The sequence below is a fragment of the Hippocampus bargibanti genome, linkage group LG22 (genome assembly GCF_051943395.1).
Source record: "Hippocampus bargibanti isolate YZ-2025 linkage group LG22, ASM5194339v1, whole genome shotgun sequence".
Classification (NCBI taxonomy): domain Eukaryota; kingdom Metazoa; phylum Chordata; class Actinopteri; order Syngnathiformes; family Syngnathidae; genus Hippocampus; species Hippocampus bargibanti.
Window position 1 is genome coordinate 69,348 of NC_142755.1, and position 17,018 is coordinate 86,365.

At 48.7% G+C, this 17,018-nt stretch overlaps 1 protein-coding gene and 1 long non-coding RNA gene across 2 annotated transcripts in view; one reads left to right on the plus strand and one right to left on the minus strand.

Moving 5' to 3' along the window:
* The window catches only part of bcat1 (branched chain amino acid transaminase 1), an 18,502-nt gene extending 7,787 nt beyond the window's left edge, over positions 1-10,715 (plus strand). The window contains exon 4 of the mRNA XM_088989321.1: positions 10,076-10,715. Coding sequence (XP_088845447.1) covers positions 10,076-10,171 — 96 coding nt within the window. The 3' untranslated portion in view covers positions 10,172-10,715. The remainder of the gene's footprint in view (positions 1-10,075) is intronic.
* The window catches only part of LOC148881429 (uncharacterized), a 150,683-nt gene that overhangs the window by 6,843 nt on the left and 126,822 nt on the right, over positions 1-17,018 (minus strand). Inside the window, exons 10-12 of the long non-coding RNA XR_016113680.1 lie at positions 14,709-14,844; positions 2,418-2,597; positions 1,612-1,777 (exon numbers count right to left, since the gene is read on the minus strand). This is a non-coding gene — a long non-coding RNA (uncharacterized LOC148881429). The remainder of the gene's footprint in view (positions 1-1,611; positions 1,778-2,417; positions 2,598-14,708; positions 14,845-17,018) is intronic.

Genomic DNA, 17,018 nt, shown 5'->3' on the forward strand with positions numbered 1-17,018 from the left:
TATTAGTCAGTGACACTGTTGAGAGGCCTTATTTTTCCACTAAATATTTTTTTGAACTCCTAAATCCATAAGCAGACAGATGTAAGCCGGTGAGCAAATACAGCCGTATATTAGGCATTCCCCTGGATCCAGCAAGCCGCTTGATGGGACGTAAATGCAATCATATCCTTTTCTCACAAATCCCTCGGAGCTTTTTGCATCCCCCCCTCGCCTGCGCCACCCTCCACCCTCACCGCAGCTGATAGACTGTTAAAATACAGATGCTATTGGCGCTCAATCTGCGGAGATCATTCTTATGTTCGCCATATGCCTCCCCTTTTAAATTTGGTTGCGCTTGCAGCTTCTCTAAAATGCTGAAAAGGCATTTTAGGTAAGAATTGTGTGGGAAGCAATGTTGGGGTATAAGAAGGCAATTTGGACATTTTGAAAACCTTCTCTTTTTGGATGGAATCCCCCAGTTTGTGTGTGTGGTGGGAAATAAGGAGCCACCCACAACGGAAGTGAAATAACTTCCATTGCGGTCTCAATTCATGTCATTGAGTTGGACAATTCCTCTGGTCGATAATAGCCGATGATCTGCTCAAATCAGGCCGCTTTGTCCGGCCTGCACGGGAATTTCAATCCGACAACCGGGCGGGCGCACTTCAATGACCGTGACTTTGCCATTGGGGTCGTGTTTTTTGTTTTTTGCTCGTTCAAATCAACAAATACAGAAGGGCAGAGAAGAGGGCTCTCTCTTTCTTCATCTTGAAAAGGAGCGAAAGGCAAGGATGCGATCTGAAGCACGGACAGGAATTTTGGCTGCCTTTCAACAGGAAGCGCCGCCTTGACCTCAACTTCCTCCATTGCGCCTTGTTTATATTCCAACAACTTCCTGCGCTTCCCGCTCACTCTTACTTCTTGGGACTACGCGGGGGGGCCAATCGTCACGCCTCCGCGCGATGCAACGGCCGCAGAAGACGGGATGATTCGTGGGGATTGTAATGCGCGCTTCCCGCCACCAGAGGGCGTAGAAGCCTGAGCTATGCGGGACAAGGGATTGGACAGTTTCAGTCCGACTGGAGGGACATTGACGTCTTCAAAGAGGCGCAATTCAGATTGACGACAACGACAAACAAAAGTAGTGAGACGGGAAAAAGACAATCATCTGAGATGCTCCGTTTTGATGCCTCACAAAAACGGCGGCTCGTCGGCCTCGGCAAAAAACGCAGACGGAGGAAACGTGTGCTGGCTGGCGGGTTACGCCAGGATAAGAGGATGGAATCATTCCTCTAAATGGATTCCTCAAGGCTTGAAGAATAACTGTCCTGGTGCTACGATGGCCGTTTGTATGCAGCTGACACATTGAAATTTGGGGGAACTTTGCAGTGGCCACACGCTTTTCGGAAGAATCTCTTTGTGTCTGTTTCCTCGAAGTTGACATTGTCAATGAATCGCTGGTCAGGGGCGCAGTGAGATGGGTTTTTTTTTGTTTTTTTTTGTCGTTCTCGTAAGAGGCGTCGATGAATGATGGCAAATAAAACCATCAAGAATGCACTTTGGACTTGATGAAAATCAAAGACGGAAACAGACGTCACCGGTTGGACAAGTGAGAGAGATGAATGCAAAAACCTTGACGAGGAGGAGCGGCAGCTCATCGATGACCTTGGGCGCCGTTGCCTGGCCAACTGGCCTGGCATCTCTGCCACCGACGTAAGTCAATCCATCCTTCCCCGCAGTCTCCAAGGTGGGTGCACGTGAAGGCCCGGGCTACGTTCACCATTCATATTTTCAGAACCTGCAACATTGGATGGAAAGGGCTTTTTTCCCCACCAATCACAAGTCTGACTGCAGGAGTAGGTGTCAAAGTGTTTGAGGAGGAAGAGAGGGAGCAATTGAAAGAAAGCAAGTTGACGGCCAATTTCAACTTGAAACACTTGATGTATTGCACGGCTTTTTTTGGGGAGAACCAGATTGAAGTCAAAGGAACAAGAGCTCAATTGTTCTGAGGAGCATTTTTACAAAGTGGCTTTTCTCCAAATCAGGGGGGGATTTGTGTTGGATGGATGTTTGACAAATGTTCTTCCCTCCACAACAGCGGTTGGCGTTGCGCAGCATAACCTTTGCTGTTGTCTCATTTGGATCGTTTCAATATTGTTGATTCTTATAATGCTCTTCTTTTTTTTCTCCATGTAATCCAGCGGGATGTAGCTGGGACTGAAAGCCACGGAAGAGCTCACTCATAAAAGCCACACGTGGCTTGTTCTGTGCTCGTGTGTCCTGAGGTCCTACAAGCAAGCAAGAAACATTTTGGGATGCCGCTATGAGTCGGATGGGGAAAGACATCTGTCAGACCCTCAAAAATATTCCCCCAATGCACCTGATGAGGTCTCGTCTTTCATAGGGCTCAGCTGACAAAAGAAAAAAAGTGCCAGTACCTTAATAGGGCGTCGGAAACAAAGTCCCAGACGAGTGTGGAGGCTAGCTGGAGGCTAGCTGGAGGCTAGCTGGAGGCTTGCTCCCTCTCTCCTTCTTTCGCCGGCTGTGAGACAAAGGAGGTCGGCGGATGAGCGTGCCGGGCGGCATCTCGCCTGGCGCAGGTCATTGATTGAAACAGTCTGTGGAGTCATTTGACAAAAGATTGCGGGCAGGACATTGTAGGTGGTCGGTGCTCATGTTCAATGCGGGGAAGATTGGCCTCGCGGCTGCTTTTTACACATGCAAAAAGACGACGCAAATGAGTTTTGTCCGATGGATGGAAAGCTGCTTCACCTCTCTGGGGCCTCCCCTAATGAACTCCAATCCGGATGGGGCGAGCTTGCCCCAACTTTGTCAAATTAGAACAAGCTTCCTTGTGGATCAAACGGCAAAGCTCATTGTGGCGATAGAAGAGAGAGAGCCGGGGAGTTGCTTACCTTATTCTGGTTATCAAAGGCGCTCTTTTGGGACGCCTCTCACTCTCTGCTCATGGACACATGGGAAATCTCGACAAGGAGCCGATACCGCGCGCAAATTGTGCTTTTATTTGTGAAAGGAGTCCATCTCTCTGACCGTGTCTTTTCATCATTGCATATTTTAGTCCCTTTCCCCTGCGCTTGTTTGACTAATTGGTGGCTATACTTTGCCTAACACTGATCGTCTTTGATCATCTTGGATCATGACGTTTACCTCATTAATCTGCCCCGTGTGGTTTTTATCGCCTCCCCGAAAAAAAAAAAAAAAACAAAAACACACACACACGCACACGCACACACGCACACACGCACACACACACACACACACACACACACACACACACACACACACACACACACACACACACACACACACACACACACACACACACACACACACACTTTGCGTTGTCTTGCTTTGTCTTGCAGCTTGGGAGGATCGATTCAACAAATCATGTCTTAAATCGCGGGAATAAAAATGCGCGGCTGGCTCATCGCATCTATTTTGTGATGACCTCCTGAACTTTCTGGCTAGCCAGATGGTGGAATGTTTTGGAGTCCTTGGTTAAAAAGTCGAGGAAAGCCTACTCAAACCTCTGAAGTTTATCTCGGTTCGGACAGAGACCATTTAGTTTCTGGGCGAGGCTGACTCCACGATAGGTTCATTCTGAACACAGTTACATCTCCTGTTATGGGAGGGTGTGCTCAACCACATGATGGTAGTTGTCATCTTTCTTTTTTTTTGGGGGGGGGAATCTGATGGTCATTTACTGTACTCCCATGTACCGATGAAAACAATAGCTCTCAGTTTTGCGCTCAGTGACTATCACGGGTTGGTTTAGCAGCTGTAACTCGAGCCGCTTTTGTAAGCGAAAGCACAGTTGGAGTCCTTGTTCGGTGAAGGACCAAAGTCATCAATGAAAAAAAAAAATGGCTTCAACTCTGGCTGACCTCTAATTGGAAAGGAAGCGCACGCATGATGGTGGACTCATTTGCTAAGCGGAATTCGACGGCTGAGTGAAGCTAAGCGCTAAGAGCGCTGTTAGCGCCGAGGATGCGGCCATTGAAGACTTGGCCCCCGCCAAGTCTTGCTCCTAAAAGGCCCGACGATATCCGACAAGCTGCGCTGGTTTCAAAGTGTGGCCTTCCCTTTGAGCGAAGCGGCCCTTCTCTTTTTACAAGAGCTCATTTGTCAACATTGTCCTCTGTCGCCCGCTCGCATTCTTTCCAACGTGCGTGAAGATTTCACAAGGACTTTGTCGTTCCTCCACGCTAAGCTTCACTTTCACTCACTTTGCGCCTGACATTGTTTTGTTTTTTCATCCGCCCCCTTTTCAGCATCCGAGAGCCGCTCCCGCTAACAATAGCTTGTTTGTCTTTGCTTTGTTGCCGGCGAGCCTGGCTGTCGATCCGACGGTGGCGCGTACAACGACGGCGCGCTCTTTTCTTCCGCCTCGCCCTCTTGTTGTCGTCGCAACAGATGAGATCTCATGTCACTGCGTGGGCATTGTGAGGCGCCGCGCTCTCGTTGTCGCCACGACGCTCGCCGCGCTCCTATTAGCAAATGGAGACGTCAACGCTCGCGTTGCGGCCGAGACGCCAAAGTGCGTCTCTGATGTGCTGTCAAAATTGGCCCGTCTGCCACTCAAAAAGAGTCGCTTGCAAACTGGCTCGTTTGTCTTTGAAAAAAAAGGGCTTTGCTGTCACTTGCTTTGTCGTTGAAAGTGTTTTCTTCTGATCCAACTCGCCTTCATGCGTGCCTTCTTTCACTTTCAACAACCTTGTCTTTCTGATGGAAAAGAGCCAATTTGACTGGAGACCGTTTGTTTTCAACTCAATGGCTTTTTCGATGAGAAGGTTTCTTCAGCCGTCATCTGTACTTTTTTTGAAGGTGTCGGACGTTTGGCCTCCTATCCAAGAGGCTTCGTCAGCGCTGACGAAGCCTCTTTTATTCGTCATATGGAAAATGGACACAAGTACAATAAAGTGTGTACTTGCTAGCAATAGCTGTTGATGTGGATGATTTTTCTTTCTTTCTTGGGGGGGGGCATTGTCACCATTGTCACTCCGTATTTGTTGAGTCTTTGGTGGCTTTCTGACATTGGCCGCAGGCAGTAAAGGCCACGCAATCCGCCGGGCTCGGCGCTGCTCCTAATTGGCATGTTTGAAGGACGCTCATCTTTGAAATGATTGACAGCTGTCCTTAAAAATGGCTTTGTCTTGATTTTTTTTCCATCTAAAAGCTGGCACACACACACGTGTGGTTTGAAGGAAAGGGTGCTCTGATGCGAGGCGACAGCCGCAACAAGGGTAAGGCGCCGCATTGACGTGAACGGGACCTTTTGGTGGAACCGGCATTGGCCTTCAGAGAGAGCCCTCCAGGCCTTCAGAGAGCCCTCCGGGCAAGTGAGCGCACGGAGAGCCATGGCCGGCCGCAGTTAAGTGCGTATCAGCCTGCCTCCTTTGCCACTGACACCGAAGACTTTTGCTCTCGCCGCTGTCAGCCGGGGGGAACGATGCCATTCGGGCCTTTCTGCTTTGTTCTGGCGTCTTCTTCCCCACCTATCGCTAATGTCTTTTGATGTCGTTGGGGCCAAAGGAGTGTTTTGGTCTCCTTTCGACGGCAGGCAGATGACAGAAAAATTAGAGGCATTTTTGCTCCTGACAGGTTGTTGTGTGCGCACGTTTTGTTTTGTTCTGCTTCAACTGTTTTGTCAGTTTGTTTTCAGGCAAGCTGTTTCGGCAGCACAATGAAAGCAAGCCGTGCGTGCACACTGGCGTAGGCGCGCAGATGGGCGTCAAAAGAAAAGTGCGTCCAAATAGGAGACGCAAGTGATTTTTGTGCTCCGACGGGAGGCACGACGTCGTTCCCTTCATGACCGAGATGAGCTGCCGTTGCCTGTTTGGAAACACTTTCTCCCAACAGCTGTAATGACAACGATTAGCGGCACGTTGCGCCTTCCTCCGAAGGTGTACTTTGCCGCACGCATTCCACGTATTCAGGTGCCACGGCAGCACACAGCAGATTTGTTAACATGATGTTTTTGTTTGGTATGCACCAATCCACAAACAAAGACAAGCTGCTTCAATAGAATGCGAAAAATCTATTCAGCGAGTCTTTGTCATTGTGTGTATGGTTTGGCCATGAATGACGAAAACCTTCACCACCTCTTGCGTGCTGTCGTCTCATTGTTTTACCCCAATACGAGTTTTCAATTCAGTTTGCACAAACAGTCACCAGAGCAATCCTAGTTCTTTCTTTGACAGGAATACGATTGCATTTTCTGCGCTTTGGATTAGAAAATGCATCTTCAATGAACGGCGTATTTGAAAACTATTTTTTTGTCTTTTGGGCATGACAAGGCAGACAGACAGAAAGGGAAGCTACAAAAGTGGCTGCAGTCGCACGATGCATCCACTAGATGGAGTTTTGCTCAAGGGAATCCAAAACAGTACAATACGGCTTGACGGAGATGGAGCCTTCACAAACTGCAGCTGGAACAAAACGTTTTACGGAAGCCTACTAAAGTATTGCGTCGCGCAAATAGTCACCACCGGATGGTGCAGAACACCAACAGGGAAAGAACTCCACTGGGACTCGAAAGAGACCGAAGCAAACAACATCGGATTGTTGGGGAAGTGGCTAACAGCTAACAGAGTGCCGACGATTATAAAACGGACGCCGTTTGAATCTTTCCATGCCAAACGGGAGACTTGACGGAGACCTAGAATGGATCCGTCATTCAAGGGCAAATCCAAGTGAGGCGTCCGCACGCTCGGACCTTCGTATTTGTCTTTTGAAAGGCCAACATGTGTCCCACCTGGGATGATCCAGATGTTGCTGAGATCAAATGGTGTGCACCAAGCCCCTCCTCCCTTTGCCTATTATGAGGGGGAATAATCCTCTGGTGGAATTAATCTCCTTTGAATAGCATTTGTTAGCATGCGAGATAGAATTATTGCTCTTGTTCCACTCCGATCATGGACTAAATCGACTGGCTCGTGTCTGTGTGTGAGAGAGAGAATTCCCGTGAGAAAGTCCTTGAGAGGAAAATCCGGGCTACGTAAACTGTGGGAAATGCAGGCAAAATGGTTGGACCCAAACGCATCCTAAGCAGCCACCAACCCTGGCCGCCGTCCCGCAGGACAGTACAAGTTTGGTATGTCACCTGAAAACCATTCTAGTCGAGGGCCAAACTTGAGGTCTTGTCAGAGGGCCGCTGTGACGGTGAAACCACTAAATGATGACTTGGACGTGCCAAAACCACCCGTTGTTTGGGTGTCATGGGAGGCGGACATGGAGAGCTATAATTTGTCTGACGGGCGGCGGAAGTAAAAGGTCTCTGGAGGGGGCGCGAGCGTGACACTTTAAGTGAATAGAGACATCAGACAGCCTGTTTTTTTTTGGGGGGGACACATTGTTGACATGATAGCGCTCGTTAGAACTGGAACCTGTCAAATTCAAGACAAGAGCGGGTGCGCATTTTATCCCTCTGCTCTTTTCTTCTCTCCGTCACGAGCGCCTTTCAATATGGGAGCCGCTCAACAGGTGGAGCGCTCCATCCGCTGAAAATGGCTTTGCTATTTTTCAGAGGTTGCAGAGCCAATCGGCATTCAAATATGGCGTTGATGGCAAAGGGGGCGTGGCCAGAAATCTTTTCAGGTGGGGCGGCAGGCCCAAAATAGGAAGTGAGGACCAGATGAAATGCACCAATCAGATTTGCGGCCAGGGAAGACTAAACATCATCACTGGACAGGAAGTAGCTGGAATGACACGTGTGTGTCATTGACAGCATTTCTATCCAAATATTGCCCTCTGTCTGTTCTACAAGCACAAGTGTGTGTTGCGTTGTGTCTGTTAGGCAGCCTGAGAGCATTGTGCATATTTCAGCCACTTGGTGCATATGTGCGCGCGCCCACTGTATGTTTTTTTTTTTTTTTTTTTTTTTTTTGGGGGGGGGGACTGGTGGGCCAATGGGGGCCACCTTTGTGAACAACGAGTCTTTTCTTCTACGGCGAGTGTTTGTGTGGCCTAACACACGACACCCAAGCAGACAGGAAGCGCTGCATCTCCTCGCAGACGTTGGCCTGTGCATTAAGGCCAACTCCCGTGAGGTGGGACGGGGGGACAGGGCTTGGAGGGGGGTGTAGGGGGCCGACTTTTCTCCCCAAAACAAGACTTGAGTGTATTGTTGTGGGCCAAAGGTCTTCCATTTCAGACATTGGGGAATGTGTTGCCTGTGCTTGCTTCCACAATTGCTTTTGTTTGGTAGGGGCGGGGCGGGGCAGGGCAGGGCAGCTGATTTAGCAGCTAACTAAAACTTGTTGCTCGCTAGCTCATAAAATTCTTGACTGATACACAACCACTTGAACGAAACGTGTGAAAAGACCAAGTGATCAGCCAAACACTTCATTCTAGTGCCCCACAATCGATCAATCTTGGGTTAGCTTAGCAATTAGCGTCACTTCTGATTTAGCAGCAGCTCACGAAAACTTGTTGCTCGCTAGCCCCTTCCGGCTTCAAGCTTCCTCCTCATTCCATTCTTGAGTGACTAGAAGGATGGCACAGCAGAATGGTTCGATCTGCTTCTTTGAAAAATGCGAATAAAGCTTTGAAGTCGATTGCCACGCCGTCATTGCGAGCCCCCTTCTGTACCCTGAAAGAGATCATGAACGCTAGCTTTGCCATCTGCATGTGTCCCAATCTCTCTTGTTGATTAACATGGAGCCGCCGCGCCAGCAGATGCTTCGTGGCACCACGGCGGCATTAGAAGGCAGCTTAATAGGCAGATGTGCGCGGCTATCTCTTTCTCTCCGATTGTTGCGGCGACGGAGGACGAACGGCCCCGCTTCTGCTTCCCATCTCTGATTAGGCCAATGGGCCGCTAATCCCGGCGCACGGTGCCGAGGGCCGAGGGGGGGGGCCGGTGGACAATGCGGAGAAAAACACGTTACGCAAGCGCTAAGCGCAAATACGGAGCCCTCTCGTCGCTGCGATGGACGGACGGCTTAGCGCGTGACGAGGTGACAAAGGCTTCAAACAATACAGCCATGGATTCTCAACACCAAAAATAAAATTGCCAATATTTCGAGCCGACGCACAACGTAAACGGACTCCGCTCGGAGCTCTGATGTCAAACTTTTCCAACGTGAGCCTGCGCCCTCATCCCAAAGGTCAACTTCAACTGATCCCAGCCACAATGGAACAGATGGGACCGCCTTTTGTCCTTTGCACCCGTGTGCACACACACACAGGCGCGCACACACACACGCGCACACACACACACACACACACACACACACACACACACACACACCGTAGGCTCTCACTGGGACGATGGGAGTTGGGTTTAAGGTTGTGTGATTGTGTTTAGCCAAGCAGAGTGATTGTGCTCTACAGGGGAGCCAGCCTGCTCTCACCACGCCAGACGGAGAACACACACACACACACACACACACACACACACACACACACACACACACACACACACACACACACACACACACACACACATGCGCGTGCACGTACACAGACGGATGCGCAAACACAGGCCGCTGTCATTCTTGCACAATATATGTGATTTTTTTTTCTCGCTCTCCCTTGCTGGTTTTGTTGTTGTAAAAGATGAAGCGAAGATAAATGTTTTTGTTGGCTTTCACAAGTCAATATTTTGACGATTTGGCGTCCACACAGAAATGCTGCGTTCGGACTCGTGACTCCACGGAATCATTGATGGCATGAGTGGAAGCAGGTTCCGATTGTATTTTTGAGAGCGAGTCGAGAAGATGTTGGCGAATGCCATGGCGTCATTTTAACGGTGTTGCTTTCTGTCCGCTCATTCACGTTGATGACGGCCAATGAAAGGAGGCAAACTACGAATGAAAACTCAGGTTTTGTCCATGAGGTTCAATGCAGGCTAAAATGCATCCGGTTAAACTTTATTGATAGGAACAAATATCCATTGCTTTGATCTTTGCCAATTCAGATCATTTATGAATTTTCAGAAGGCGATTTGAAATGAATAGATTTCAAGATGGTGACTGCACACAGGACAATAAAGCTCTGAGAGTGGTTTGAGAATTGGAAGCAATTAGTAGTTTTTTGTTCAAATGGATTTCTTAATGTGTCAATTTATCTACAGGTAACATCTGACTTACGACCGGCGCCGACATATGAATCACGTGACAAGTCAAATGAAATAGGATGTGAAGTACGAGGTGCAACGCTGCGTTTTTGACTCGCGCCAGGGGGCGCTCTGCCGGCAATGCTTCAAGTAGTTTGTGTGCGAGCGGTGACGCTGCGGCGGACGTACTAGCTACGGGGGGAGCGGCGAGCGGCCTCAATCCACCCGTCCCGCTCAATGGCTGCCGCCAGCCGGCCAGCCAGACCGCCAGGCCGCCCGCCCGCCTGCCTTCCAGGCGCTGCTCCGCGTGCACCTGGCGTCCCCTCACACGCCACGCCGCCATGATTCATTGCTAATCCATATTTATGCGCTGCAAATTTGCCATTTACTGATGCAAAATAAAGAAAGAAATGGAGCCGGGGAAAACAGCCACCTTTTCAAAGAGTCATAACTGCCATTGTACGCGTGTGTGTTTTTGCTTTCTATCTCCTATTTATTCTTGTTTTTGGTCAGAGGCGGGAAGTCAACACTGCGCTGCCAATGAGATCCTCTGATGTGGATGCGGTAGTTTCTCCACAACGATTATCTTGTAGCGGGCAGCCCGCTGGGTCTCAACCATCTTTTTTGTCTGCTGCATTTTTCTCTCCCACTTTTGTAGATGCTACTTCCTCACTTGCTCTATGAGCCACCAGCTAGCTGCTTGTTTTTCCCCCCCTCCAAGTAGCCGTCTGCACGGCCGCCATTGCTATTGTCGCGGCACAGGGTATTTCCCAAAGTGAATGGCCTTTTTTTTCTTTTTCAAGCGGGATTTTCTGCGGCGGAGAGAAGGCATCTCTCGGGGGACCCCTTGTAGGTCGGCTGCTATTTCTGTGCCTCGTGCGCGTGCACAAACATCGTCGACGCTTATCGCAAAAGATGGCGGCTTGCATCTCTTGTTCTATTGTTGATCGAGTGTTTACAAGGTCAAATGCAGGTCCCAATTGCGGTCAATCTTTTGGCCACGGGTGTTCAAGTCAAGGCCCGCGGGGCAGATTTGGCACGCCGCGTCACATTTTGTGGCCCGCTAAAGTCAATGATGTGCAGCAAAAGTCACGTTTTTTGCTAAGCCATGCAAATGGCAATGCAAAAGCTAACGAAGACATCAAATGGGCCCGATCGATGAAGTAGGTCACGCGTTTGATGTCCGAGAAACACGACGGCTGGAAGTTTGCAATGTGAGTCGAGCGACAGTCCCCCTCAGCGGAGGTTGACACGCACACGAGGTGCGAGTTAATGGCCGTGTAGCGGGAACATATGGCTCCTGACAGGCTTTCAGGACAGACGAGGAGAGCAAAGGCCCACATACCATCTGGGCGTGGGACCACAAAACACCAGGATTGAATGAGTCACGTCAGGGCAAAAGTCTCGCATCGGAACAATGCGGCGCCACAAGTCTGACCTCACACGTGCATGTCATTTGAGGCACCGATGCACCGAGTGCCCAACGCAGCCCCGCCCTCGACTTGCGTTGGCATGATCTGGTCGAACATATGGAACGACTCCGTCGCGCCATCCAGGAAACAAGACCAAAGACCCAGAACGGAGCCCCTGAGTCGCGCCCGTTTGGGCCACGTTAGCTCGACACGTCAAAGCGGCGAGAAAGTGGGCTATTGGCTTTGATATTGGGGTCATCGAGCCCCAGAGTCGCCTCGGTTATGGGTCAACGCGCGAGCGTGTGTCGCCATGTGACCACGATAGCGTGTTACCATCATGTTATTTTCTCCAGTTGCAAAAACAACAAAAAAGTAGCTCAGGGCTCAACTGGCACAAACGGAAAAGCAGGCGTCAGATAGCATTTATCTGATCATCCGAACACTCCTTTTTAGCGATTGAAAAGTCACTCCGTCAACACAAGTTATTGTCAATTTGTGGTGATTCCAAAACGGAGTGAGGTCACAACTTGCTTCACAATGAGTCCGCCATTGGCTCCTTTTTTTTCTGCGGGCTGAATAGCAAAGGTTTATCTACATCCTGCACAGGAGCCCAACGCGGGCGCTTGCCTGTGACCTGCTGACACGGTTGTGCAAAGCGTGAATGAGCGCAGCGGTGACATGCCAGCGTCTCAAAACGTGTGTTGAAATTGGCCAGCGTCAGACACCCCGACAATTATTTCGACGCCATGACGCAAGACGTATTCTGCGCTCCACAACTGAACAGACTTCCGAGCAAACGCCGATCCAAACAAGATTGGAGATGGAAGAAAATTGGCTTTGACTGTTGAAGCAATCTTTTGCTTGTGAAACGTTGCGACACAAAACTTGCAGCTGGCTATTTTGGCGCCACGGCAGTTTAGAGACGCGTGGGTGCCGACAATGCGATGGGACGGCTTCAATAGACAAGGCCGCCATGGAAGACGCGCACTTCTCTTGTTTGCGTTCAAGAGATAAACGGCCCAAATCCAAGCCCTATCTTCAGACACGGAGCCACGCATCCATTTTTTTTAAGTGCTCGCTAACAAAGGGCAAGTTGATCCCAAGGATCCACTATTCACACATTGTGAGTAATACTCCAAAGAATGGCCCTGCGCAGCAAAGTGAAATAAAGGCCTGCTTGATTCGCTTTGGTCTATTTGGGGGGGGGCATTTCACATTGGGATGGAGCCTATTGTCAACGTTTGCGGAGAACCTCCTACTGTATAATGCCTTATTCCTATATATACACAAGCTTTTTATGATTATTATGATGACTATTATTCTCATTATTACTATCGTTATCATAATGATGTAACGAGTGGGATTCCATCCCCACATTTTGCCCACGAGTATTGGCTTGAATGAAAGGCCCCGCAGAGCGGAAGTGGGGAAAGCAACGTAAAGAAACGCAAATCAATAAACGCCAGATGAATGCGTCTCTGTCGGCGAGATCACAAGTAAGTGGTGCGCATTTAACCGCCACATCAATGAAAGATCAAGCGCGCCCATTGGATAGCTAATCAAGGGTCTTTTTCGGATCAAAGTGCTGCTCGGGCCTTTAAAGATCATCATCCATAAACATGATCGGGCGGGCAGAGGAAACAAGACAGATGACAGAACTTCCTTTTCCCCCATGCTCCAAATTCACCTTTCTCTAGTTCGCACGAGCTGCCTAGACTACTTTGTGTTTTTGTTGTTGTTTTTTTCCTGTGCATTTTGTCTCTCGGTGGAATTGTTTCTCCAGCAGCGAGCGAGCAGGTATTTCTCTTCGCCTTCCGACGCCTGGGGCACGGCCAATTAGGCCTATTAGCAACAACAAAAGCCGTTTGGCGAGCGGACAGGCAGGTCGTTAATGGTGGGAGGAATTGTAATCTCTCCCAGCGTCAAGAAGAAAGAAGAGGCTCTCCCGAGAAAGCCTTTCTACCAGCCGCTCTTCTGCATTCTACAATTAAACCCTTTAGCGCAATTTCCAGGTGCTTTGCGGCTCCTGAGGGAGCTGGCGATGCACCGCCGCCATCATAACACCCGCGAGACGGCGTGTTATGTCATTAACCAAGTTGGGAACAACTGCGCCGCTCGGAGCTCGGCGAGGGCAGGCATTCATCGCTTTGCAGTGTCGGAGGCATTGACGGCACTCCTTCCCTCGGCTCTCTCGGAAAATGCAACTGACCGTGCTTAGCATGTATTTGCTCACCTACACAGGATATCCTCCGTGATCACTCCACACACACTTCCTCCCATATTTGACTCGCGCAGCCCACCTGTGGCCCTCAAATTGCAAATGGCTGACAAATACTCGGCATGAGCGAGCAATCTTGCACAATCGCATTGGTCCACCGTGACATGTGCGGCTAAGATCATTCGGCAGATGTGACCAGACGAAATTGATGGACAGTTTTAAGCGTGAAAAATTCTGAAATGAAGAGAGCGAGAGAGAGACAGACAGATAGAGGGTTAGAGAGAGATCAATACAATGATATGAATATTGATGCATCTCGGTCTACATTGATAGCAAGATCTATCTATGTACTGTATCTGGATGGATGGATGGATGGATGGATGGATATTGACCTAACAAGCTAGACTGATAGCCAGCGAGCTAGCTAGATAGATAGACAGACAGACAGACTGATAGACATTGACCGAGCGAGCTAGCTAGACAGACAGACAGACAGAAGCAGATAGCTAAATAGCTCGATGGCTCAAGAGCTAGCTAAATAAAATACAATAAAACAACCAAATGGAAGCGGAGACGAAAGGGACATCAAGCAAATGTGACATTTCCTATTTGACTCTTCACTTCCAATTTAGCTGACGTATCCCGGATAAGTGGGGGAGAGATGACTGGGGCCATTTTGTGGGACAAAAGGGTTCTTGTCTTGTTACAATTCTATTTATGGCCTGTTAAAAGAGCGCGGAAAGACACAGCGTGCACCCAACAATGCGCATTCCCTTCACTCTTTCCCACCTGGAAGCAATAGCCTACCAAACCGATAGACTGACATTGAGCACATGCTGCTTCTCATTCAGAGACAATGTGACAAGCGGTTGATGAAGAATGGATGCCTGTCACGAGTTTCCTCATCTATCTACACGCATTTGTTCATTCAGCTTGTTTATGAGCCCGTGCATTTTTGCATTGTTTGCTAGCAGTAGGCTAACCTGACTTTCTGATGAAAGAAAAAAAATGTAACGTGTACCTGTACGTTTCTTTGTGTGATGTTTCGTCGGACCAAAGACTTCAACTGGTCACCGTGGAGCGACTTCAGCCATTTTCAGGTTGTTGTGAAGTCCACATCATGGATTGGCAAACGTTGAAGAGGAGCAAGGATGATTCTGTCAAATAGAAATAAATAGTCCAAAAAAAGAAAGCTCAAGAAATGACATGAATGACTCTTTCAATAGCTCCTGGTTCAAAATGTGTTTTTCAATAAATCTGATGGTAAACGCGCAGCAAATTGTTGAAGAGCAGCCGACCGCAGCTTGAAAGAAGACCTTTCAGGCCTTACGTATCTTTGATGAATCCATTTACACTCAGCAAAACCTTACAAAATGTGATGAACATCATCTGACTAATACTAATCCAAATCACGCAGCGCTATTTACTGCCACACTGACGTTCTTCTTCATCAGAAAAGAAAAGAGTCACATTCAAGTGTGAGCGGGAGGCCACTCGTGCCAATAAGAGACATGGCTCCATTCCTCACCTCAACTTACACATCGGGAACACCTCTACTGTGCGTGTGTGTGTGTGTGTGTGTGTGTGTGTTTTGTGCATACGGCACCGTTTTGCCATCGTGGTGTGTGCTGTGCCTACATACTGTGTGTGTGTGTGTGTATGTTCTGCGAGGCCCTGGGGTCACAAGCAGCTTGATGACAGTGCAGATGGGATAACATATGACATGTGAGTGACTGAGTGTGTGTATGTGTGTGTGTGTGTGTGCGTGTTCTGGGCCCATCTGGGCTCCCCGATGATGGGCCAGGGCTCCCTCTGCTCTCCCGCTTTGGCTCGGTGTCCCCAGCCGGCGGGATGAGGAAGAAGGAGCTTTGCTTACCTTCACCACCCCCACCAAGCCCACCATTGTTCCAAAAATGACTTTTACAAGCAGTCATTTCTTCATTGATTTCAGTCGAGTTCGTCTTGATTTCATGTTGCTTTTGATTTGCTAAATTTGATGATCAGTTTACTTCCTATTAGTTGAGGTCTTCTTACTGGAAGGTGCTTTGAAGTTGAAGGCGCACCTTCAACCAATGGCGTTTTTCCAAAAATAAGGTGGTGGGTTGCGTGACGCATCCATTGGCCGGTTCTCCTCCGGACGCAATCAAATACAACCGAGCAAGGGTGTCAAAGTCAGTTTTTGCTTCTTAATTAGCCTACGCTGTTGGGGTGTATTGGTGCCAATCCGCGATAGACAATGGAACATAGATTTGTCAAGTATTCAGGCTGAAGCTAACGTGCTTAGCTGCCAGCGTCTTTGACCTATTTTCCCTCCAGCTTGGCGAGGAAAGCATCATTAATTTCCATGTATACGTATGTTGGAGGCCAGTGGTTGCGCTCGCTTCACCAATTGGGAGGGAAGAACGTTGGCTCCATCTCTCAAAAAAAGGTCGCGGCCCACATCCTCCGACAGGACGGCTTTCCTCCAGAACGCCTTCAAAATTGCAAAACAAGAGATAGGTGGAGGGTGGCACACTTTCATTTTAGCTAAGAAGCCATCCTGGGATCGTCAATTTTTACATTGTGTATGGGAAAAAAAGTAATTCAGTCATGTGATTATGAGGAATCATAATCAATACGTCATGCCATGATTGATATCATATATCAGGTATGGCAAACTTCACTGATGGAGTTTCCCCCTCCCAAATTACAAGAGAAAGCTTACAAGAGAGGCTTAAAAATATCTAAAAAAAACCCGAATGAAGTGAAAATATCAATGTGCAAATAATGAAGACATGTTCCAAATTGCACACCAATTTGAAAATGATGATTATTGTTTGTAATATTTTGAAAATGAATGAGAGGTCCAGTCAGAGTGTGGCCAGCAGGGGGCAAACCTGAAGCCCACTTGAGATGAAGTGGCTGCATCCGTGTCATCGTTAGTGCTTTTGACAACATGCCGTGTGCACACTCTCCTTTCTCAACTTTAATTGGGTCATTTTTCCTGTCCAATCCAACCCCCCTCCCCCTCCACTGTTGGCAATGTTTTCCTGTTGCCACGCCAACATTTTATTTTTATTTTTGGGATCATGACCAACATAGTGGCCAGACCCCCTCAAAAAACTGTCCATGACACAGTGTGTCTCAGACATTGTGTCCGCCGCGAAATTGGTCGTTGGCGGGATCCCAAAAAAGGACATTGAAAGTCCCACGGGAGGATAAGGCGCATTTTGGTTCTGATTCGCATTTTGGCGGGAAAAACTCCAAGAGCAAAGACAGACATGTCATCGCCAATAAAATGGAGATCAGGCTAAAGACAAGTACGCTAACGATATCCTTTACATGAGCCATC